The following is a 25,868-nucleotide window of genomic DNA, read 5'->3' as shown; positions in this document are numbered from 1 at the left end:
TTGACATTTCACCGGAAAGTTCCTTACACCTGATCTGTTCGCAAGATGGTTCCTCCCAACGTGGAAGTCTTAAAGAATTTTTTAAAAATTTTTACATTCAAATTAACTAAATGTTAATACAACATATCAAAAAAATAAAAAACTTTAATAATGAAGTCTATAGAACCATAAAAATGTAAACTAGTAGATTCCTCCTCCTTCCTGTTCTGGTAAGCTCCTTTACTGAGGTGGGCGTTATCACCACATGCTTATAATTTCCATTTTACATTGTAGGTAGTTTTGTCTTTGCTCCTGTATTTTTAAGCTGATGATGGCTCGTGAAGAGCCGAAACGCGTCGTTATAAATATGACCATTTTATTAATATATACATTTTGTGGTACTTCTTTGAGTTTTGTACTTCCTTACAATTAAGAATTTTATATTTACCATTGGCGTGCATACGGGTCATATCACCCGGATGCACGTCAATGGTGAAAACAAAATTCTTAATTGTATGTCAAAAAATGCGCAATAACTACCTCTTAAAACCTACTAAATTTCATTTGCATATCTCAACCGGTTTTTGAGCAATAAATAAATCATCAATTTGTAAGAAAAAATTCAACATCCCGGAACTCTGAAATAAAGAATTTGCGGAAATATGTTTAAAAAGCAAACATTCATTATTTTTTCATGCAAAATTGCCCCTTAAAGTTTGTCGCACTTATTTAGAAACACCCTGTATTGATGAAGAACGTTGCTAGTTGTTAAAGTACCTAACTTTTTTATTATCCAACATAAGCGAATGAATCAAAAAGCAAAATATTAAGAAAGCCTAAGGCTACAGTTGACTTTTAATTTTAATATTTTATATACGCTAGAATATTCCACAGGGTGTTCCAATCTTTGAGAAAAAAACACACTATCATTGTTACACCCGGTATACAATGACACTTATCTGTTTATCAACAATATTATTACATCGATATTCTTGAAGAACAATGCTATAACATACTAAAAAATAACAGGTTTAGGAAATTTGAGACATCAAAAATGTCCAATTTTTAAGGTGGTGCGTTAATTTTGCTGCTCAGTGTATAAATACATTCTTAACCTAATAAAATGAGAACTGTCAAAACAAAATTTACAATTGTCAGTAGATAAATCAATCACCGAACATCGTTCTATGGCTGTGTTTGTTCAATGCATGGTGTTGTGTATGGACAGGCGGCTTAAATTAATCGTTTCAGTTTCAGTGAGTAGGAAAGAGACGTAATATAAATAATAATTGGATAATTGATAACTGAATAAAAGATACAGTGGAAGAACTGTAAGTAAGAATTTAATTAGTTTCCATCTAAGCCTTTAGGGTAAAAACCAACTTACCTTAATTTCAGATCTGTATTCTTATTTAACTCCAAGCTCAGTTGTTGGATAAGGGCTAGCAGACAACTTTGTTGTAAAAGACATTCTTCGCCGAACAAAGTTTGTATGTCAACACGTTCGCACACGTGAATAACGTAAGCCAAATTTTCAGCGCTTAGTGCTATTTGAAAGGCGTCGTTATAATTGTGTCTTGATATAAAAAGTTGAATCTGGTTCATGGTAGTCACCTAAAACACACATAATTTGATTTAATTTTTATACGAAACAAATTTATTAATTTATAAACGGAAATTAAAATGTGACTAAAGACATTAAGCATACAGTTAGTAAAATTTGCATTAAAAGGGCTCCCCTGGTTAAGATGCCCAGAATCCAATTTTTTTTCATTTTTTACGTTCTTTGTGGTTAAAAAATAAGGCTCAGCGAAATTTTTCGTTTTTATTTTTGTTAGGTGGGATGCAGTCAATTTTAAAATTTCATAACATTCACACGCGTAGTTGAGGCTTTTACAAAAAATGTCCATTTTTATATACCCGTAAGTTGAGTGTACATAACCTCAAAATGCATTTTTAATTTATTTTTTTTAAATGCGTATAACTTTTTTTGAAGATGGTTGCAGGTCTATTTTTTTGTAGTTTCTGTATTTTATCAAAAACTATATTTCTGATTTTTTTTTCAGATTTTTCCGTAAGGTGCGCCATCTTGAAAAATTCAAAAAAAACTGTTTTTTAAGAGGTTTTTCCCATTTTATAGACTTCAAAATAGACCAAATCAATGATTTTTATAGGCTATATATAATTTAAAGTACCTTCGTGCTTTGGAACATTCAAAAATGGGAATACCCCACTTTTTTGGGGGTTTGAACGTGTTTCTCATATTTTAAATGTTCAAATGGGAGAAACACGTTCAAACCACCCAAAAAGGTGGGTGTCTTTTTTGTGGATTTGAACGTGTTTCTCCCATTTTTAAATGTCAAAATGAACTGAGTTACTTTAAATTATATATAACCTATAAAAAATACTTGATTTGGTCTATTTTGAAGCTTATAAAATGGGAAAAACACTCATAAACCCCCTTACAAACCAGTTTCTCAGATTTTTCAAGATGGCGCCCCTTACGGAAAAATCTGAAAAAATTAAGAATATAGTTTTTGATAAATAGGGAAGTGCATATAGATTTTCACTTCGGAAAAAATCAAACAAGATAGAACTTTTTGTAATTTCATTAAGAAATGTTTAATAAACAAGATATCAAAAAGTTCTACTCGAGAAGTGGGTGCTTCATTTTTTATTAAACAAATGAACTACGAAATTAGATGTTTTTTAAATAACTCTGAAAATATAAATTTTAGAAAAAAACTGACTTATTGAAAAATTCAGAAAATTTTACAAAAAAAACCTTATGTAAAGAATTTTCTAAAATTAAATCTGTATCATCTATAATTTTTTATTTATAACGCTAAAGTCACGCTTCTCACAAACATTGGCACACTGTAAACTAGCGTACAGCGAAGTGCATGGTTGAGTTATTTTAATGTAATTCTTTAACTAATCGATCAAATGAAATTTTACACATTGAACATGAAAGAAGAATAATTAAGCTATCTTTTGGTTATAATAGAAACAAATAAAATGTATGATCATAAGTACGGTGTGAGCGGAAAGTGAGCCTTACATGAATTTTGTTTAAAAATGATTTAAAAATGTGTAACTAATACAATTTTTCTTATAAAACTCTCAATTTTGCACAACTTACCTTTTAATCAACTTGATAAATAATGTTTCATTCAAAAAAATCTCAAAAATTTAATTCAAATTATATGACGTCTCAAAAACTGTAATTTTTGAAATCTTCGTAGTTTTATAGAATTACCACCACTTTAAGACGGTATTACTCAAGTTTGAACAGATCTATTACAGTTTTATAAGTACTTGGAAGCATTTGTAAATTAACACATCGAAATACACTTTGTATTCTATTTTTCATCTCATCCCTTGTTGTTGGAGGTATTTTATAAACTTCATTATTAACGTAACCCCAAAAAAATCAGTCCAGTTTATTAAATTCTGGTAATTTGGGTGGCCACGCTACTGGTCCATTGAAAAATGAAAATATCTCGAAAACTAATAAATTTAGACATAGGGATGTTATCTAAAAATTAAAGTACCTACGGTAATGGTACTTTTCAACAGTGATATAAAATACAGGGTGTTCCATTTAAAATTACTGAGAAAATAATGTACTTGCGTTTTGACTCACCCTGTATTTGATATAAAGAAAATTAGCAATATCGACCATTCTTGAAAATTTTGACAATACGTTAAAAAATATGGCATTAATAAACCATTGTTGTTTTGCTTATTTTTATTTATACAGGGAGTTGAACTTGTTACGATTTTCATATAAAATTGGTTATAACTTTGTAAATACCCTGTATAACATAACAAACCTTTATATTTTTGTGATGGAGGAGTTAACAGGATTTCGAATTTAAAATAAAATATAGGGTGTTCCATTTAAAAAAAAAACATAAGTTTGGTCTGCCACTGTGTTATCGAACACCCTGTAACATTCTAACTAATTTTGTAATGTGAAGCTCAAAGGAGGCTAAAATTTTTGTTATTAACTTTTATTGCTATCTATTACTATAGCGGAGCTATTGAGCTTTACCCTACTAATCAATCACCCTGTATACCAAATTGTAAAGTAATATCAGGTATAAATAAAATGGGATAATACCCGAAGGTTGGCTGTATACCATCTAGTTAAATAAAATTTAACGTGAAGTAAAACACTCCCTGGTGTAATTGGTATATTTTAATAACAATTAAAAAAAAATTTAAAAATCCAAAAGGATTACGTTCAGAACGTTTCGTTCAAATTCATTGACAGACTAAACGTGGTTCAATGAAGATCTAATCACAAAAAAAAATTAATTTAATGCAGTCGAGCATCATGTTGCTGGAAGTAATCCATTGGCATCCAATTTAAGCCGAATTCTTTTATAATTTTTACTATGTAGTTTGAACATACAACTTAACCAGTGTTTGGCATTGTGGCTATTTAGCAAGGACAGGGAGTTCACTGATGATGACTGATAAGTCCGAAAACGATCTGAACGTAATCCTTTTGGATTTTTAATTTTTTTTTTAATTTTTATTAAAATATACCACTTACACCAGGGAGTGTTTCACTTCACGTTAAATTTTATTTAATATTAGGTATCTTACTGCCCCCGCTAAAAACTGTTAGTGGTTGATGCGGGTATATTTGTGTACCTAAATAAAAATAATAAATTTTGATTTCTTATGTATTTAGTAAGTAGCTGACCGCAATCATATTTACTGATACCATATCTACAAAACACCACCAAAAAAATCTACATGCAAATAAAAAAATTAAATAAAAATAAAACTATACTATATTCAATAAGACATGCAGTGCATGTAAACAACGATTTTAGTTGTTAAAGGTGTTCAAAATTTATTTACTCGTTCCATAGTAACAGTATATTATTAAAATCACTTTATCACATTTTCTCTTTTCTCGATTATTAGCTTTTATTGTATACTATATAAATTATTGTAATCACTGAATATACCGAAAAGATTGGTCATAAATTATACCACACATTCTGGGGTAAAAAATAGTTCGATTGAACCTAACTTACGGTAGTACAAATGTGCTCATAAAAAAAGTTACAGCCCTTTGAAGTTACAAAATGAAAATCGATTTTTTTCAATAGATCGAAAACTATTAGAGATTTTTTGTTGAAAATGAACATGTATCATTATTATGGCAGGAACATCTTAAAACAAAATTATAGTGAAATTTGTCCACCCCATAAAAATTTTATGGGGGTTTTGTTCCCTTAAACCCCCCAAATTTTGGTGTACGTTCCAATTAATTCATTATTTTGGTACCATTAGTCAAACACAACGTTTTTAAAACTTTTTTGCCTCTTAGTATTTTGTCGATAAGCCAGTTTTTATCGAGATGCGGCTTCTTTTTTAATATGTTTACATAAAAATTTTAAGGGGGTTTTGTTTCTTTAAACCCCCCAAATGTTTGTGTACGTTCTAATTAAACTATTATTGTGGTACCATTAGTTAAACACAGTATTTTTAAAACTTTTTTGCCTCTTAGTCTTTTTTTGATAAGTCATCTTTTATCGAGATGTGGCTTCTTTATCAAAATATACCTAAAAATGTAAATTATAAATAAAGTTTCTGATTATTAACAGGTCGCTACAATCGTACTTAACCATATACAAATATGTGGTGGATTCGACAAATATTCAAAATATCTCGATAAACACTGGCTTATCGAAAAAGTACTAAGAGGCAAAAAAGTTTTAAAAATATTGTGTTTAACTAATGGTGCCACAATAATAATTTAATTGGAACGTACACAAAAGTTTGGGGGGGTTTAAGGGAACAAAACCCTCATAAAATTTTTACGGGGTGCACAAATTTCACTTTAATTTTTTTTTAAGATGTTGCTACCATAAGAGTCCCAAATGTCCATTTTCAATAAAAGAATTTTAAGCGTTTTCGATATATGAAAAAAAATCGATTTTCATTTTGTAACTTCAAAGGGCTGTAACTTTTTTTGTGTGCAATATTGTATATAGGTAAGTGAGGTTTAATCAACCTATTTTTGACCCCAGAATCTGTGATATAATTTATGACCAATCTTTTCGGGACACCCTGTATAAATAGTGAAAAAATAATCCTATTAATTAAATTAATGAATAATTTATCGCTGTCAACTAATGTTTACATCTAGTGCATACTTTATGCGAATAAACTATAGGTATGAAGATACCGACCATTTTTATATAATCTTGGCATATTTGCCTGCGATAAAGAAAACTAGACAAAAAAAAAATATGCACATTCAGTAATCTTTATCAATGAACGTTTTTATTTAAATATTTTAATAACTATTCCAGGACAAGGTTTAATCAATAAAACATTGTATATGATGTTGCCAATAAAAGTTTATTAAATATCGAAAACATCAATTTGTTTAAGTATCCCTTCAATAAGTAAAATATTTGCTTTTATATTACGTAAGTAGCTGCCAGCAACCACATCTACAGATACAGTACTACAAAGCATCACCAGAAAAAATCTACAACCATTCAAACAAAAAAATTAAAAATGCAACTACATGTACAGTAGGGTGGAGCGCTGTTATATGGGGAAAAATTAAATAACAATTTTCACAAACGCGGGGTGCGGAATCGGTGCTACTGTGGGAAAGGATTCGAAAAGTTAATTGTCATTTTTTTATATTTTCACTCTAAAAACTGCCCCAACGTGATTTTAATTTTGAAATTATAAAAAAAATTGTTTTTGCCTTTTTACATACGCGGGATGCGGTATCAATTCGCTTTTAGGATACGAACCGAAAACTTCAATAACACTTCTTTCTATTTCTATTAGAATAACTGCCCCGGCGCTACTGAAATTGGTCTATTTTGAATTTGCAGGCCAACCCCCGACCTAACGGTGCAAAGAAACAGTTATAACCTGTCACACGAGTGGACCTTCACTCTCCCACCCCACTACAGTTCAATTCTAAGTAGGTATTAATTATTCACTATCTATTCAGTACTGTTTCGATAATCGGTTGGTTTAGTACCGTTTTCTGTAGCTTCAAAGCTTAATCGTCAAAGTTTAGTGTTGTGACAAATTTTGTGTGAATTCGTTTACTGTTGTTACAAACAACTATGGCATTACTCCGGAGTGAAGTATCTTGTCCAATATTTGGTTCTGGCAGTGAGCTCCCTAAAAATGTGTTACCTACGTTTAAAGATATAATGAAGTTGTTTATATTCGTATCTCAAAACTATAAAAGACAGTATAAAAACTGTGTGCGGAAAACCAGTGAAATTGTGACGGAAAGAGTAGAGGAGATGTGGCGCAAAGCTTCAATACCAATCGTAGAACACAAAACAATATTATCTAGAATTATAGCTTACCACGATAAGTATAAAACATTATTGAAACCTTATAAAGGCAGGAAGGACGAAGACGGTTACAAAGCGAAGCTGTTCAAGTTTGGTGAGGATAGCAAGAAATTATTTGATATTGCTACTTGCAAATGTTTAGAGTTCACAGATTGCAACTGTCCTAGAAACCGAAAAATTCCACTACCAGAACGAAATTTCTTAATCGACCAACGAACTGACCGTAAAATGATGATTGGTAGTTTAGATCGTGAAACGACCAAAAAAAAAATGAGATGAATTTACATAGATTACACCAACAAAAGCAACGTGAAGAACAAAGAGCCTTGCAAATAGAGGTGGAATCTATTCCTAGTACTTCTAAATCACCTACAACTTCAAAGGCACGATCGAATGTTCAGCAGGCAGATACATTAAAGAAAAGTGATGAAATTGAGGACCTCCAATCGCAATCTCTTATTTCCACTACTTCACTCACAATGACTGATGTCACATTTCCGGTTATTGCCAGAACATTAGATCGTTATGGGGTTTCAGATCGTGCTGGTGCTGCAATCATTTCTGAAGCTTTCCAAGACATTGGTCTTATTACAGAGAGCGATTCATCACGGGTTATAGACCGAAGCAGAGTTCGAAGAGCTCGTTCTAAAGCTAGGGCTACTATCTTAGATGAACCTACAATTTTTTATACTGACACCATCGGATTATTTTACGATGGTAGAAAGGATTAAACGTTAATACACGAAGATGGTCGTAGAAGAGTGACTCAGGAGGAGCATATTACCATATTGAAAGAACCGGACTCTGAATACCTAGGCCATATTTCTTTGAAAACTGGTGACGCCAAAACGATTTGTAACTCTATTCTGACATTCCTTTCCTCCAAGTCTATCGATGCAAATCAAATAATGGCTATTGGTTGTGATGGGACTGCTGTTAACACAGAAATCAAAGGTGGCGTTATTCGTTTATTGGAACTCAAGTTTCAACGTCCACTCCAATGGCTCATATGCCAACTACACGCTAATGAACTGACGTTGCGTCATCTTTTTCAACATCTAGATGGCACAACAAGTGGACCAAAAGGTTTCATAGGTCCGATTGGCAAGGCTGTTACTAACTGTGAAGTATTACCAGTTGTTCCGTTCGATGCAATTCAATGTGTGTTGCCCGATATTAACAAATCGACACAAGAGTTAAGCACCGATCAACTATATCTACTGCAAATATGTCAGTATATCAATAGTGGACATTGTGATGCAAGTTTTGAGAAAAGAAATCCTGGTAAACTAGTTCACTCTAGATGGTTGACAATGGCGAACCGGATTTTGAGATTATACGTCTCAAGTCAAAGTCCGTCAGAAAACCTAATCATATTAAGCACATTTATTTTAACGGTGTATGCTCCTATGTGGTTCAAGATCAAGACTGAGCCAATTTGTATTTTTGGTGCCAAACATTTACATGATACAATAAAACTGTCGCGCTATTTGCCAAACCATTTGAAGGATGTTATTGACCCAGTTATACAAAGAAATGCATTCTTTGGACATTCAGAGAATATACTACTAGGAATGTTAGCCGACAACAGACAGTACGTCAGAGAACTTGCACTCAGCCGAATATTGAAGATCAGAGAGACATCAGAGATCGGAGTCTTCCGTATTTTCCAGGTACCTACCTTAAATATGGATGCTGATGGTTATATCGATCTGATAGATTGGAAAACCAAGACAGAACCTCCACTTACGAAGAGTATTAATACCGAAATAATATCTCAGGCAATCATAGAGCCACAGCTTGTGGAAAATGAAATCCTGAGAAATATCAGAACAATTCCGTGTCACACACAATCCACTGAAAGGTGTGTCAAATTAAATACAGAAGCAAGTGCTGCCGTCTGTGGGTCAAAGAGGAGAGACGGATTCATTAAGAATAAGCTCAAATCATGCCTTTTGATGCCTAAGTTTGATACTAAGAGAGACTATAGTTCATAGCGATTTTAATGTTATTCTTCAATTTGTAAGTATATATATTTTTTATTTTATATTTACTATTTATTCTTTTTTCCTCATATCATAGTTCTAATAGCTCTAATAAATGAATAAAAAACATCATCGTTGACTCTATCAAATTAAAAAAAAAATAAGAAATTCTAAAATTTCAATCGCAGTGGGGCACTTTTTAGACTGCAATTACGAAAAAATGTCATTTAAGTTTTTCATTCGAAAATGGAAGACGCATCAATTCCGCACCCCGCGAAAATGAAATTCGAAAAAATAAATTTGCGCTCCACCCTAATGTACAGTGATGAGCGCCCTAATAACCGGCAAAATAACGCAAAAGATGGAAACCATAATATTGTGACATAAAAAGAGATGAAACTAGTAGAGGTGGAAATTATCGATATAAACGTATAAATAACATTAGATTACATAGTTTTCCACCTTTACACACCTGTGACAGGAGTATTTTATAAAATTCTCCTGTCACAGTTGTCATACTCCTCCGATACGACTAAAGATGGGAAACCGTGTAATGTAGTGTTAATTTATACGTTTATATCGATAATTTTTACCTCTACTAGTTTCATCTCTTTTTACTTCATAATGTATTGTTTTCCATCTTTTGCGTTATTTTGCCGGTTATTAGCGCGCTCATCACTGTATTTTTAAAGCTGTCAAGATATTGTCGATACATATATGTAAAGTCATAGACACAACTTGGTTCAAATATTTATTCTGAATTCATACGATGGCACGTAGTACCTATATAGTTTTTTTACTACAAACACAAGCTTACGTCATTCAAGATTTCTGACGTCAGAGCATTGCCAAAACAGAATATGACTTTTCATCATGGCCATGTTTCTTGTACTGTGAGAAGCTAGGCATCATTACTCGTCAGAGATATTTTTCTTTGTTTTTGTTTACTGTAAAAATAATTTCTATAATTCTTTATTCTAATTAACGATGTTAATCGCTTTTCATTACTTGCCGAAATATATGTAGATCATTTAATATTTTAAGGCTAAAAATGACAGGTACATGTACTAAATAGTATTTAATACGAATCAAATATTGTATTATTGGGACCGTGCAAGTTCGGAAAAGCGACACCTGGTTTCATAGCTCGGCAACTTTTTTCGCACTTTTAATTATATTGGCCAATCATATTGGTCCTGGTTGCTGGATAATTGTCAAGGCCGTAGCCCAAAAAAATTATAAGAAGAAAAAGTAAGATTTAGGTTATGTTATTAAAAGGTAAACAATTGTATGTAGTAAATAAAATTACAGTAGAGCGTCGATTATCCGAACGTCGATCAACCGAACGACCGCTTATCCGAACTCCCGACTCCCGCGCCCCTCACTCGATGCAAGCATTAGTAATTAACGCTTAAAATATCTTCAATTTTCTTCAATTGTGTATCCAAAAATATGTTGTTGAAAAGACTGCACTTTTTGTTTAATTGCTATTTGTCATTATCAAGGTATAAACAAATATACAGTTATATAAATATGGTTTTTATTCACTTGTGGATAAATATGTATGACACTATCAATATAGTTCGATTATCCGAACAAATCGGTTTTCCGAACACACATGTCCCCCAATTAGTTCGGATAATCGACGCTCTACTGTAGTTATTAAAATGCAGTACTGCAAGCAAAATACAATTAATTAAAATATACTTTTATATAATAATTGCATATAATATCAATATTATGACCAACATATAATTTTTCTTCTTCAATGACAGTAGATATGAAATGTACGTCAATTTGACAATTTCAATTGACAATATGAATTATTTAAGAAAGTTGCAATATTTCTCCGCTATTCGCGCACGATCGTTTCTCGTATCCACTCGCGCACGATCGTTTCTCGTATCCACTCCAAGTACTTGCACACCGCGAATAAGTATAGCACGTGATTGTTTATAAATAAATAAAGGCTTTGGAAAAGTTATAAAATATACAGGGTGTCCAGAAATTCTACCGACAAACGAAGACAGGAGATTACTCAGGTCATTTTAAGACAATTTAACCAAATCCATCTTGTCCGAAAATGCTTCCTAAGGGAGTTAGAGCTCTTTGAAAATGGCGTCTTGTAATTATTTTTTCTTAAATACCTCCAGAACGCTTCTAGTTAGAAAAATAAAAATTGGTACGCGTATTTATCTTCCAAAGATAAATCGATTCCATCCATTGCGAATTTATAGTAACGGTCATGGGCGTCCGTTTTGGGTAGGGTAACGGTTATTTTATTGGCGAGGAACCGCAAAGTGGGCGACGCCTGGTGGCGAATTTGAAAAGCATCAACTCAAGGAAAACATTGACTTTGCCATTAATTTGTGTACATATCTGCGGTCAGTTTATGTTGTAATTAACAATAAGTTCGACTTAAAAAACTATTGCAGTGTTCCTCAGTATTTATTCCTATTATACTCTACGTAATGACCTAAATTAACCAATGCCAAATCACACATTTTGTTAATTTAACGTTTGTATTAAACGTAGTATTTTTTAATGTTTAAGCGACTGCAAAATTAAATAAATAAATAAAATGTAGTATATATTCAGTACATAGAATGTACATTGTTATGCAAAATATCCCGACCACTTCGTAATTTCCAGAACACAATTATTATAAAATAAATTCACCTACTTAGTTTTCAAGTTTCCAGTTTTTATTTAATTAAAAATTGTTATCTGTTGGTGTAAAATAAACTTTAGTGCACCTATTAATTAAATTAAAAACAAAATTAGAAATCCTAAGATAGATTAATAATTTTTAGAACGCTGTGTGATTATCGGGGGCCAGACTTTTTTATGAAAAAAAGGTAAAAACAAATCAGTAGTTAGCATCAAATTTTAATGAATGCATACAGATTAAAGATAATTTTGGGTCGTCTTTAACTTATAAGATGTCTTAGTTGCAAAATTTAGTGGTTACTTTGGCAAAACGATTTTAATTTAACGTTTTAGAACTGTGAATTCAAATGGCAAAATGAATTGTTTTCCTAGAGTTGTTGTCCATCTTTGAAATTTTGGGCGCCCTCTGTTGGAATTTAATTTTGCGAATTGCATAACTTTTTTGTCTTTAAATTTTAAGCATTTTTTACTTTGGAATATTAAATTGTGAGGTATTCTAGTACTAAAAGGTACTCTTGATTTAAGTCGATAGAACACACCGTTTTCTAGAAAAATCGATTTAAAAATTTTCCGTCTCTTGAATTTGAAAAAAAAATTAAAAAAAACGGCGTATTTTACGAACTTAAAGCACGAGTAACTTTTACTACTAGAATACCTCATAATTTAATAATTAAGTGTCAAAAATGCTTAAAAATTAAAGACAAAAAGTTATACGATAAAATAACCGTTGACCTACCCAAAACCGACGCATATGACTGATACTAGAAATTCGCAATTAATTTGTTTTCAGTTTTTCTAGTTTTTTTTTTTAATTTAAAAAAACGAAAAGTCTTTGCCTTTCTGGCTATGTCCTTCTACTGGGATCTCTCTTGTGATCTTTCAATAACTATACTTTAGTATTTTTTTATTTTTTAGTGTTAGGTTAGGTTAGTAATATAAATAATAATAAAGGTACCCGTGAACACATAATTTAGATAAAAAAATTTAAAGCCTGTATTTATTTATAAACAATCTCGTGCTATACCTACAATATTTTACTTGTATTATATACTATTCAGTACATGCATGTCATTTATATCCTTAAAATATTAAATTATCTAGTTCGAGTTTATTGATTATACACTATGATAATATTGTTGTTAATAAATATATTTCGGCAAGTAATGAAACCTGATTGACATCATTAATTAGAATAAGGAATTATACAGTGAGCACGTAAAGGTTGGAATAAATTCATTTTCTCGAGAATGGATGATTTTGGAAAAAAATCCCGAAACAGGTGAATTTTTATTTTTAAATTACGACTTTTTGGCATATATATCATACTACTGACGTCACCCATCTGGGTGTGATGACATCATCGATGATTTTTTTAAATAAGAATAGGGGTCGTGTGATAGCTCATTTGAAAGGTAATTCAATTCTCTATTCAGTAATATAAACATTAGCATAATTATTTATACAGGGTGTCCAAAAACATTTTTTTGTATTAAATTTATTGACATAAAAAGAAGAATGTATGTAATTTATAAATGTTTAAACTGTGACGAGGCTGGTCAAAAAATCAACATTTTTTCCTGTTTTCTGATAGCAGTAAAATGTATTTTGAATTAAATAAATTACACACATTCTTCTTTTTATGTAAATAAATTTAATTCAAGAAAAATTTTTTGGACACCCTGTATAAATATATATGTAATCATATCCCTCCTACCATACAATGGTGTAGGGTTGCAACATTAATCTACCAAATTAACATATCTAGTTTTACATAGGTACTTACAAATATACAAATTACACTTTTACATCTAATTCTACATTTCTAAAATTAATTTCATTAATTCTAAAAAGTATCAGTTATCTATATACAAATTTTTTCCACTCTTTTCTGTCTTGTGCTATTGCTTTGGCATCTATCCAGTTTGATCTTTTCTTTTGCAGAATGGCTCCTATTGCTTTATCCCATGTTTGTCTGGGTCTTCCTCTCTTCCTATTTTTTGATATTTTTGCTTCCCATACTCTTCGAACTGGTCTAGTTTCTTTCATTCGTTGTAGATGTCCCCACCAACATAATTGTCTTTGCTCTATATACTCCAATGTGGATGGTATTTTTAACTCGCTTTTTATGTCTACATTCCGTAGTCGATCTAATTTAGTGACGCCTTTTACTCTTCTCAGGAACTTCATTTCCATGGCTTGGATCTTGCTTTTTTGTCGGTTTGTTAAGACCCAAGATTCGCTACCGAATGTTAGTACTGGTCCATAGATTGATATGAACACTTTTATTTTTATTTCTCTTGAAATTTCTTTTCTACTGATAAATTTTTTATTCATTGCATGGACCCTGTATAAATAATTATGCTAATGTTTAAATTACTGAATAGCGAATTAAATTACCTTTCAAATGAGCTATCACACGGCCCCTATTCTTATTTAAAAAAAATCATCGATGACGCCATCACGGCCAGATGGGTGACGTCACTAGTATGATATATATGCCAGTAAGTCGTAATTTTAAAATAAAAATTGACCTGTTTTGGGATTTTTTCCAAAATCGTCCATTCTCGAGAAAATGAATTTATTCCAACATTTACGTGCTCACTGTACATTATTTGTACAGTAAACAAAAACAAAGAAAAATATCTCTGACGAGTAATCATGCCTAGCTTCTCACTATACAAGAAAGATGGCCATGATGAAAAGTCATATTCTAACGTTTTAGCAATGCTCTGACGTCAGAAATCTTGAAGGACGTAAGCGTGTTTTTGCAGTAAAAAAACTATATTAAATATTTGCAGTAAGATTCAGAATTTATTTGAAAATGTCTAAGATTTGGACCGAGCTTTGACTATGTCTGTACCCTCCTAAGTTTACGGTAAAATTATGTGTAACTCACATGAGAATCCAGAAGTGGTGATGGAGTAACTGCCCTTGATCGGACTGCATTCATAACACTGTCTTCTATGACAGTAGCGTGACTTTTGAATCCTTGTTTTACCTGTTCCATCACAATCTCTCGTATATTACTCGTAAGCTTATCGTTCATACTAAAAATAAAGAATAATAGAGTTCCAACTCCTAACTGTAGGAGCCAGAAGAGCCAACTATCTAGTTAATTTAATAATCTGAAACCCAATTCCACAAAAACTCAGGTGTGTGCTTTCCACCTTAGAAACAAAGAAAAACCTGGAACACAACGAGATGCCAAAATACCTCGGCGTACGTCTGGATAGAACTTTGTTTATCGTTGTCACGATGTCAAGAAAAAGGTAAGTGCCAGAAATAATATCATCCGCAAACTAACTAATACAAAATGTGGAGCACTACCACACACTCTCCGCACTTATGCCTTAGCATTATGTTTTTCGGCCGCGGAGTTTGGAGCACCAGTGTGGGCAAACTCTGCTCACGCCAAAATACGTCGACCTGGCTTTAAATGAAACGGTTCGTATAATATCGGGTTGCCTGAAACCGACACATATCGAAGAGGTCAGAGCACGCTGACGTGACGTCACGTCAGAGGTAGAACCTAAGAAGCAGGAGACGGACCGAAGTATGACCACCACTCAGCCAAGTAGACTAAGATCTCGGAAAAGCTTCCTGAAAACATCAATATCCATCCCGGAAGCGCCAGAGACGCGCCGAATATACCTATGGCAAGTGTCAGCTACCACAACACATCTTCCCCCTCAGAGGAAATGGCTGCTGGACATAATTTACCGTATCCCACATGGAAAGCGCTAAACAGACTAAGAACCGGTGGCATATTTACAGCTGCTCCTATACTACGGCACCAGAGTGCTGAAATCGGTTAGTCTTTGAAATACACTATTACGCTACAACCCTCATTGATTTAGGCACCTATTAAATTATAAGACACCTATTAAATTATGGTGTTTAAGTATTTATTGCAATTAATATTATTGTAAGTATTGTATATTTCAATTTATTGTATTCAAATAGAAATGTCGAAACTGCAATAAACCTAGCCTACTTAAGAATGTGTTTTTTGACCCTAACCCGAAAAAAAATAAAACACAAATTAAAAAAAAGTCAATGAATAAAAAACAAATTAAATTTTTTTATTTTTATTTATTTATAAGTACAGATATAATTACTCATATACAGTGCGTCCATAAATTAACGCATAAATTCATTATTAGCTAAATAAACAACATTATTAGAAATTACCGAAACAGGTCGATTTTCGATTTTAATTTATAATTTTTTGGCATATATATGTGGCATATATATTTTCGCATATATACTAGTGACGTCATCCATCTCGACGTGATGACGTAATCGATGATTTTATCAATAAGAATAGGGGGTCGTGTGATAGCTTATTTGAAAGGCAATTCAATTCTCTACTCAGTAATATAAAACATTAACATAATTATTTATACAGGGTGTCCAAAAACAATTTTTTAATTAAATTAATTGATACAAAAAGAAGACTTTGCATAGTTTATTTAATTCAAAATACATTTTAATGCTGTCACAAAACAGAAATAAAATGTTTATTTCAAATATAAACAGTACCTACTTTTTGCTTAAAGTCGATGTTTAAGCTGCCACCCACCTGCCTCTTGACAGTTTGAACATTTTAACAAATTTGAAGCTAATTTGAGTTTGAACAAATTTAAGCGAAAAGCAATGTTTATTTGTCAAATAAAAATTTTATTTCTGTTTTATGACAGTAGTAAAATGTATTTTGAACTAAATAAATTACGCACATTCGCCTCTTTGTGTCAATTAATTTAATGTAAAAAAAATTTGGACACCAAAAGTCAACCAGTTTCGGTAATTTCTAATAATGTTGTTTATTTGGCTAATAATGAATTTATGCGATACTTTATGGACGCACTGTATACGAATAATAATTATATCTGTACTTATAAATAAATAAAAATAAAAAATATTTATTTATTTTTTATTCAATGGCGTTTTTTTATAATTTTTGTTTTATTTGTTTCTCGGGTAGGGTCAAAAAACACATTCTTAAGTATGCTAGGTTTATTGCTGTTTAGACATTTCTATTGTCCTTTTCATGAGCATTTTTCAGTGCGTAACAAATGATAGGAAAAAGGGTAAGTCCGTGATAATACACATTTATGACATTTATTCTAACATGACATTTTAGTTAAATCTGACAGTTGTCACATTTTATTTTCAATTTGGAATAAAAACAAAACAAATGTGTTTCTTGCATTTATAAAATGGTATTTCCTTTGATTTGTATAGTTTTATAAATTATACAGATTATATTTGTAATATTATTATCTAATTAAAAAAAAAATATTTTTTTTATTATGGCGCCATCTATCGACGACTAGAATAACTAGAATAAATGTTATAAATGTTATAAATGTCACCGACGAAATGTAATCACCGACGTGCCTTTTTTTTCTGTCACATACAATTTAACGCGTTAGAAAGAAATCGAAAAACTGTGACGCACTGAAAGATGATCATGAGAAAAAGAATATTAAAAATTTCGACATTTCTATAAAAAACAAGAATGTGTGTGTACTTTGTACGCACGTAAGAAGTTATACTTCTACTACATATTATGTGATTTTTAAGACTATACCAAATATTTAAAAAAATAAAAGAATAAAACGCACACAAACACATTGAAAAATGCCACAAAGAAAAAATGATTTCTGGACGATAATAATTGTTGGCAAAAATTTTAAATACGCATTTGCTGAAAAAAAAATTATATAACAAATATACTTACAATCATAATATGCATAAAAAAAGAAAACTTGCATCGGGAATTGAACCCTTGAATTTCGTGCCGCTTTGACTCGTAATCGAAGCGTAGACTCACTCGTCCAATCGCACATTATTTATCATGTGGAAAAATACGATAACTGAACGTTTTACTGTTTGACAATTGTTTTGAAAATTATGTATTTTAAATTTTGTGGAAGAAAATATAAAAATATAACAAAACAGTAAGAAAACAATATATTAGATGAAGATTGGTAGAACTTTTGTTGGTAATCAAATTAAGTATGTAAATCAAAGCATTACATACCTACTAGATAAATAAATCTACGCCAAAAAATCATAATTTAAAAATAAAAATCGAACCTTATTTGGGATTTCTCTCTAAAATCCGCATTCTTGAGAAAATAAATGTATGTATTTCAACCTAATCCAAATGTATAATTACAATATGATTATAATAAAAACTAGGTACTTACCAAATTAGAATGAGTTTTCCTTGTCCAAAATAGTCCAAAAGTCCAAAAATATAGGTATATGAAAACTATTTAAAAAGGCAGTATAACTATTAACTAACTTTTGTTTGTTGTTTCTTTTCACACAAATTTTAAAACGCAACAACCATAAATAATCTAACTACAGCTGTGCCACAGCCACCATATTGAATAATTTTTGACATGTCATTTGAACATCCAATCAGAACAAAGTTATAATGCGCATGCGCCCGGTCGCTAGGTTTTCCCATATAAAAATTTACCCTCTATCGCCGGTAAAGAAGTATAACTTCAAAAATAAAAGTAAAGCAACAAAATGTACTTATGTATCTATAAAAATAATATTGTAGTACGTATGTTATGAAATAAGAAATTTATGACTATGAATCTGCAATCAATCACAAACAAGTCTGGCTAATTGGCTCTGCCAAAGACATTTTTCAGAAAAGAAAAGACATTTATATTCCTGTTTTTCAAGCAATAAATTGAAATATAAATATACAATACTTCCAATAATATTAATTATTGCAATAAAAACTTAGGCACCATAATTTAATAGATGTCTTATAATTATTTAATAGGTGCCGAAATCAATGAGGGTTTGTAGCGTAATAATGTATCAAAGGCTAATCGGGTTCAGCACTCTGGTGCCGTAGTATAGGAGCATTTGTAAATATGCGAACCGGAGTTTCACCTTGTGCTAGTAACCTGAAAAAATGGAGATATCGTTCAGGAGGACGATACCTGCGACTGTGGGGCGGTCAGAATAGTCACCATCTACTATCATGCACAGAGATGAAAGAGACCTGCACAGAAGAAGACTTAATTTAACCTAATGCCAGGGCCATCTATGTGGCCAACCATTGGAAGTACATTTAAAGTTGTTGGTGTTCCGGACACGGAAAGTAAGTAATTACTTCAATATTTTTCTTCGGGACTATTTCTACAAATTCTAAAACATTTTGTAATAAAATAATACATTACCTTTTAAAAACCGTTTGAAACTGTTTATGTATCTCAGTCGTCAAATTGCTAGTTAATTTGTCAGCATTGGTTTTCATGGTTTCTGAGACATTTTGCATTTGTACTATCAAATCTTTTCCCTTCTCTTGCACTCTTCTTTGTTTGTCCATGTAGCTTTCTACTGATGCAGTATCTTGAAAAAAAAAATGTTTGATATAATAAGTGTTTATTCATCGTTTAACAAAACTGTATTACTACTTGAGGAAATACCCAAAAAATCATCATAATTTCAAAGCGATCTAATTTTTTTTTGTAGTCAGTGTAATGATAAAACATTTCGCACCAAGCGAGTCTAGTGCAGTCACGTCCAATCCAGTCAGAAACTCGAAGGTTCGTCCAGCTGCGTTAATATGACAGTAAAGCAAATGCGTCCTTTTGGTTTTACACTGACTCAATCACATCCAGTCGAGTCGAGTTAAGACTCTTCATGATTCGACAGGTCGAATTTTTACATCAGTCTTGTTCAGTCACTGCATGGTGTTCACATTTGTAAGTGGATATTGAAAAAGCATTTCTTAAATGAAAAAATAAATCTATGCTCATTCGAAAATAGTTGTAGAACTTTTTAGGATTATCTAGAAAATCGGAAACATATTACTGAATGAACCAAAAACAGATCTGTTAGTATTTATGGGATGAATTCAAAATGGTTTTCTTCATTGCCTCATTCTCCGTCTTGGAAGGCGACGTAATATTAGTGTTTGAACAACTTCATCCATTTTTAACCATATGTGTCTCTACACTGATGACTCCACAAGACGCATTCAGTGTGTGTGTGTTCACAAAGAGAGGGATGGCATTAGTGACGCATTCAGTGTGAAAGTTAATGACTGACTTGATTTGACTGGACTCGATTGAACTAGCTTGGTGCGAAATGAGCCTAAGAGATTATAAAAAGTGATATGTAAAAGTAAATATTTTACATAATACATAATATATACATATAGTCTGGGCAGATTATCGGAGAATAGGCCATTTTTGGGAAAAGTTATTTACCAGCAATTTTATTGCTGGAATTGAATCTTATGATTGTATATATTAAAAATATAGGTATGCAAAGTCCGCAGATAGTGTGCTACTTTTTTTATAAACAAAATGGCGCCCGAAAATCGTGTTTTTTTTTTCAATTTTTACTCTATAACTTCAAAGATTTTAACTTTACAGCAAAAACACCCAAATAAAAATTCACCATAATTAAATTCTGCATAGAGACGTGTTTTTCCCAATTTACTTCGACGACAATGTTCCCCGGAAAATGCGGGGTTTTCCAACAAAATCTTTCATTTTCAACTAAAATTTTAGATAAGTAATTGTCTATCAAATTAAATAACTTGGTAATATGATTAAATAACTTGGTAATATGAAAGCTCTTTTCGTAATTAGATTATAATTCCAGAAACCGATGGAAATTGAATGAACAGTTTAGCAACAATTGAATTGTTGATTAAAAATTTACGGTCGCTATAATAACCACAATAATTATGATACATAAGAATAACTATGATTTTTGTATAAAAAGACACTATACCTATCTCATGTACTTTAAAGAAATGAAATTGGACTATTTAAGCGGCCTTGGGAATATTTTAAAATTATAAACAATTTTTTGGTTCATAAACAAATAGAATATCTCAGGAAATATTAAATTAAATTAAATCATGAAAACGGTATTGGAAAAAAAGCGGCAGGACGCTTCTTCTAAAAGAAAAAACGTTTAATTGTGATGAGTGGTTCCTGAGATACAACCAGTCAAAGTTGACCGCCATTTAAGGCAAATATATAAACAATAGGATCATAATTTTTAAACCATCACCTTTTTATTTCGGTCCTCTTTCTCCACACCAATTTTCATATCTATAAAATACTCATAGCATATATTATTAAAATAAAAACTATCGATATTACGAGTGAACATTGCCAAGAATAGCAAAATTCCAATCAAAAATTAGGTTGGAGAAAATGTAATCTCAATGTTCAAAATCGGTATACGTTAACAAAATGCATTTTCTCGGCTTCCCATGGAGCAATGTTCTTCATTCTTTTTCTGCTTTAAAGTAACTCGAGTGGCGTGGTAACTCGAAACTTGCTTTTGTTTTGTTATAATAAATTAATTTATTTATTATAACAAAATTTTTTAATTTGTTTACATAAAGATTGTTTAAATAATTATACAGCTTTCAAATGAGGATATTTGAGTTTTTAACGTTAAAAGGTACACTTGTAGTAAGTTTATCTAAAAAAAGTCTACAACTGGAAAAAATATGTAGTTTTCTTTTCTTATAAATAAATTAATCTATTATAACGAAACAAAAGAAAATTAGACATTTAATAATGCGTCAGTAAGATGGCTCTACTCGAGTTACTTGGGAACAAAAAAGAATGAAGAAAATTGCTCCATGGGAAGCCGAGAAAATGCATTTTTTTAACGTATACCGATTTTGAACTTTGAGATTACATTTTCTCCAACCTAATTTTTGATTGGAATTTTGCTATTTTTGGCAATTTTCACTCGTAATATCGATAGCTTTTATTTTAATAATATATGTTATGAGTATTTTAAAGATATGAAAATTGGTGTGCAGAAAGAGGACCGAAATAAAAAGGTAATGGTTCGAAAATTATGATCCTATTGTTTATATCTTTGCCGTAAATGCCGGTCAACTTTGACCGGTTGTATCTCAGGAACCACTCATAACAATTAAACGTTTTTTCATTTAAAAGAAGCGTCCTGTCGCTTTTTTCCAATACCCTTTTCATAATTTAATTAATTCAATATTTCCCGAGATATTCTATTTGTTTATGAGCCAAAAAATTGTTTATAATTTTAAAATATTCCTGAGGCCGTTTAAATAGTCCAATTTCAATTCTGTAAAGTACATTAGATAGGTACAGTGTCTGTTTATACAAAAATCATAGTTATTCTTATGTATCATAATTATGCATTGTGGTTATAATAGCGACCGTAAATTTTTAATTAACAATTCAATTGTTGCTAAACTGTTCATTCAATTTCCAGCGGCTTCTGGAATTTTAATCTATACGAAAAGAGCTTTCATATAACCAAGTTACTTAGTTATTGATAAACAATTACTTATCTAAAATTTTAGTTGAAAATTAAAGATTTTGTTGGAAAACCCGCATTTTCCGGGGAAAATTTTCGTCGAAGTAAATCGGGAAAAACACGTCTCTTTGCAGAATTTAATTACGGTGAATTTTTATTTGGGTGCTTTTGGTGTAAAGTTAAAATATTTGGAGTTACAGAGCAAAAATTGAAAAAACATTACTTTCGGGCGCCATTTTGTTTATAGAAAAGTAGCATACTATCTGCGGACTTTGCATACTTATATTATAAATATATACAATCATAAGATTCGATTCCAGCAATAAAATTGCTGGTAAATAATTTTTCCTTGTATTTTGCTACTTAGCCCAGAGTAATATATAAATTTTACACAAATATTTAATCTACTTACATTCTTTGGTACCTCGAGTAAATGTTTCGTTAATTTGTTGGAACATTTGTCCACATACTCGTTCCCAGGACGGTATTAAAGATGAAGAAATTATATCCCGATAACATTTTTCAAGACTAGGTGCTACGATGTTTACAACGGACAAGCTAAGGGTATCTGCCAGTGCCTGAAAATGCGTAACGACAATATTACTTATAAATAAAGTAACTTATTATTTTTACAAGTCGGAAAAATGAAAGAATACCCATGAACGATCACATCAATCACTTATTTTGTATTTGCTGTCTTTTTTTATAAATAACAAACGTTTGTTTATGAATGAACAAATGAAAGAATACCCATGAACGATCACATCAATCACTTATTTTGTATTTGCTGTCTTTTTTTATAAATAACAAACGTTTGTTATAGAAAAAGACAGCAAATACAAAATAAGTGATTGACGTGATCATTCATGGGTATTCTTTCATTTTTCCGACTGTATAAGTTATCGAAAAAAAAAAATTATAATTGATAGGCCATGGAATAAACGCTCTCTTTCTTTTGAATGTTTAGCCACTTCTACACAAACAATTCCAAATCAATATAATTTAGACATACAGTAAAACCTCGATATAACGGACCTATATTTAACGGACTTCGGATATAACGGACAAAAAATCCGGTCCAATGAAAAAAATTAAAAACGTACTGTTAATATTACACATACTTAACCCTACCCATACCAAGATACATTGAATAACAACGGGGTCCCCGTGGATCCCAAACGCTACATTTTACAAAGAATTTCAATAAACTTGTTATTATAGCATAATGAGCACACTTTTCTAAATAGTCTGATTTATTTTAAACTTATTTTTATATAACGGACTTTCGGCTTTAACGGACACTCTGTCCCCCCAATTAGTCCGTTATATCGAGGTTTTACTGTAATTATTTGATTTTTTAAGGCCCGGTTTTTCAGTGAGAGGTTAAAATTTTGGTTAGCTGATCTAGGTTAAATTTGAACCTTTCTAGCATTTTTCAGTGCTTTAAACCAGGTTAAAAAAATCTTGGTTAGCTAACTACTTTTTTTCTTCTGTTGGCTGCAGTAATGTGCAATAGAGCTATTTATCTCTTCTCGTCTGTTTCGGGCACTTGTCATAATGTCGTATAATATTGATACAATATACGACATATGACAAGTGACTGAAACAAATGAGAAGCGAGAAATAGCCCTATTCGAGAGGTAATCAGTTTGACAGAAAAATCATTTCATAACCTATTTTAATAATATCGAGATATATTATACCTCCTATATAGTAATGATAATATTTTTTAATTTCGATATTGATATAATAATTTCATATACAGGGTGTTTCAAAAAAAAAGGTAACACCGTCTTAAGGATAGATAAAAAACTGAAAAATAATTGGAACAAAAAATTCGTGTTCTACGGGTCAAAATACATCAAAAAAAACTTGTATGTAATTCTTAACCCACTAAATTTCATTACAGTGTTGCCAGTAGTTTCCGCAAAATCGTAAAAAATATGTCAAATTTCTTTTTCTTCAACAATCTTAAACACGGATGGCGTTACAAAATTTTTTTACTTTTTAAATAAATAAAAAGATTTATATTTTCTTATAGGTTTCGCTGTTTTAATAAGCAATTTTAAGAGCACTATCACCACAAAATACGTACCGTCACAGTAATGACACTTGTAAGAAATATAAACTTATGTGCATAGAAATCGTCCCACTTAAAGATTTGGCCATTTTTGATGTCTCATATTTCCGAAACCTGTTGGCCGATTTAAGTGATTTTTGGAACATGTTATAGCCTGATTCTTTAACAATACCACTGTAATAATATTGTTGCTAAACAGATAAATTTTCATTGTATACCGGGTGTACCAATCAAACTGTGTTGGATAATAAAAAAGTTAGGTGCTTTAACAACTAGACATGTTCTTCATCAATACACGGTGTTTTTAAATAAGTGCGACAAACTTTAAGGGGTAATTCTGCATGAAAAAATAATGACAGTTGGCTTTATAAACGAATCTAAACGGGAACTGGTGTATGTTTTCAAAAGACTGATAGTGTGTAAATAAATTTATTAAATCAGCTAAGTACTTTCAGCATATTATGCCATCATCAGAGCTATCCTATAAAAAGACTAAGTTGAAAAATCTTATTCATAAAAAATTATAAAGTGAAACTTACGTCTTATAGGTGTAAAAACCTCAAAAGAAGAGAAAACTTCGAACAAACACATTGTTTAGTTTAAAATAAACCCAGGGATATAACCACTGGTTAGGGTAAAAACCCTTAAATGTTTAAAAAATCACATTTAATGTGTTTTTTATAAAATGGCTACCATTCTTACAAACAGCTGTTACTGACAATATTCAAAAACGACAGGCTGCTGACGGAAACAATAGTTCCTAGCGACATCTGTGTTATTAAAATTATTTAAAATTTTTTGAAAATGACTAAGTTGTCATATGTAGGTTACTAATTAATGAAATTAATATGAAAAACTGAAGTTAAATTTAAATGACAATTGTTAAGTTTAAAGTAAAGTTAAATGTGAAAATAATCAAATTATCAAAGTATTATTAATTATTAAAAAACCAAACAACCAGTCAGTTCTGACCAAATATAGAAGTGAGATAGATGAAAACCAAGGAGATTTATATAGAAGTGTGTACAAGTCAAACAGTCTTTTTCTATTTATTTATAAACGAATGTCCGCAAGTGTTTCGTTTCCGACAACCAGTTAAGATATGCAAATGAAATTTGGTAGGTTTTAAGAGATAGTTATTGCGGATTTTTTGACATAAAATTAAGAATTTTATGTTCACCATTAGTGTGCATACGGGTAATATGACCGGTCATATTACACGTACGCGCGCATGGTGAATATTAAATTCTTAATTGTATGTCAAAAAATGTGCAATAACTACGTCTTAAAACCCACCAAATTTCATTGGCATATCTCGACCGGTTTTAAAGCAATAAAATAAATCGTCAGTTTGTAAGAAAAAATTCAATATCCCGTATCTCGGAAACGAAACATTTGCGGACATACGTTTATAAAACCAAGTGTCATTATTTTTCATGCAGAATTATCCCCTAGAGTTTGTCGCACTTATTTAGA

At 31.2% G+C, this 25,868-nt stretch overlaps 1 protein-coding gene across 2 annotated transcripts in view; it reads right to left on the bottom strand.

Annotated features, from left to right (window-relative positions):
• The window catches only part of LOC126887177 (enhancer of mRNA-decapping protein 4), an 89,695-nt gene that overhangs the window by 5,872 nt on the left and 57,955 nt on the right, over positions 1-25,868 (bottom strand). The window contains exons 10-13 of one of the 2 annotated variants that reach the window (XM_050654563.1): positions 22,725-22,890; positions 19,213-19,384; positions 14,895-15,045; positions 1,367-1,593 (exon numbers count right to left, since the gene is read on the bottom strand). In XM_050654563.1, the coding sequence (XP_050510520.1) occupies positions 1,367-1,593; positions 14,895-15,045; positions 19,213-19,384; positions 22,725-22,890 (716 nt within the window). Of the gene's footprint in view, positions 1-1,366; positions 1,594-6,343; positions 6,503-14,894; positions 15,046-19,212; positions 19,385-22,724; positions 22,891-25,868 lie in introns of those variants that run through there. The other variant, XM_050654564.1, reaches the window with a different exon arrangement.

Source organism: Diabrotica virgifera, chromosome 6, assembly GCF_917563875.1.
Source record: "Diabrotica virgifera virgifera chromosome 6, PGI_DIABVI_V3a".
Lineage (NCBI taxonomy): Eukaryota > Metazoa > Arthropoda > Insecta > Coleoptera > Chrysomelidae > Diabrotica > Diabrotica virgifera.
This window is presented reverse-complemented; position numbering and strand designations above follow the sequence as displayed.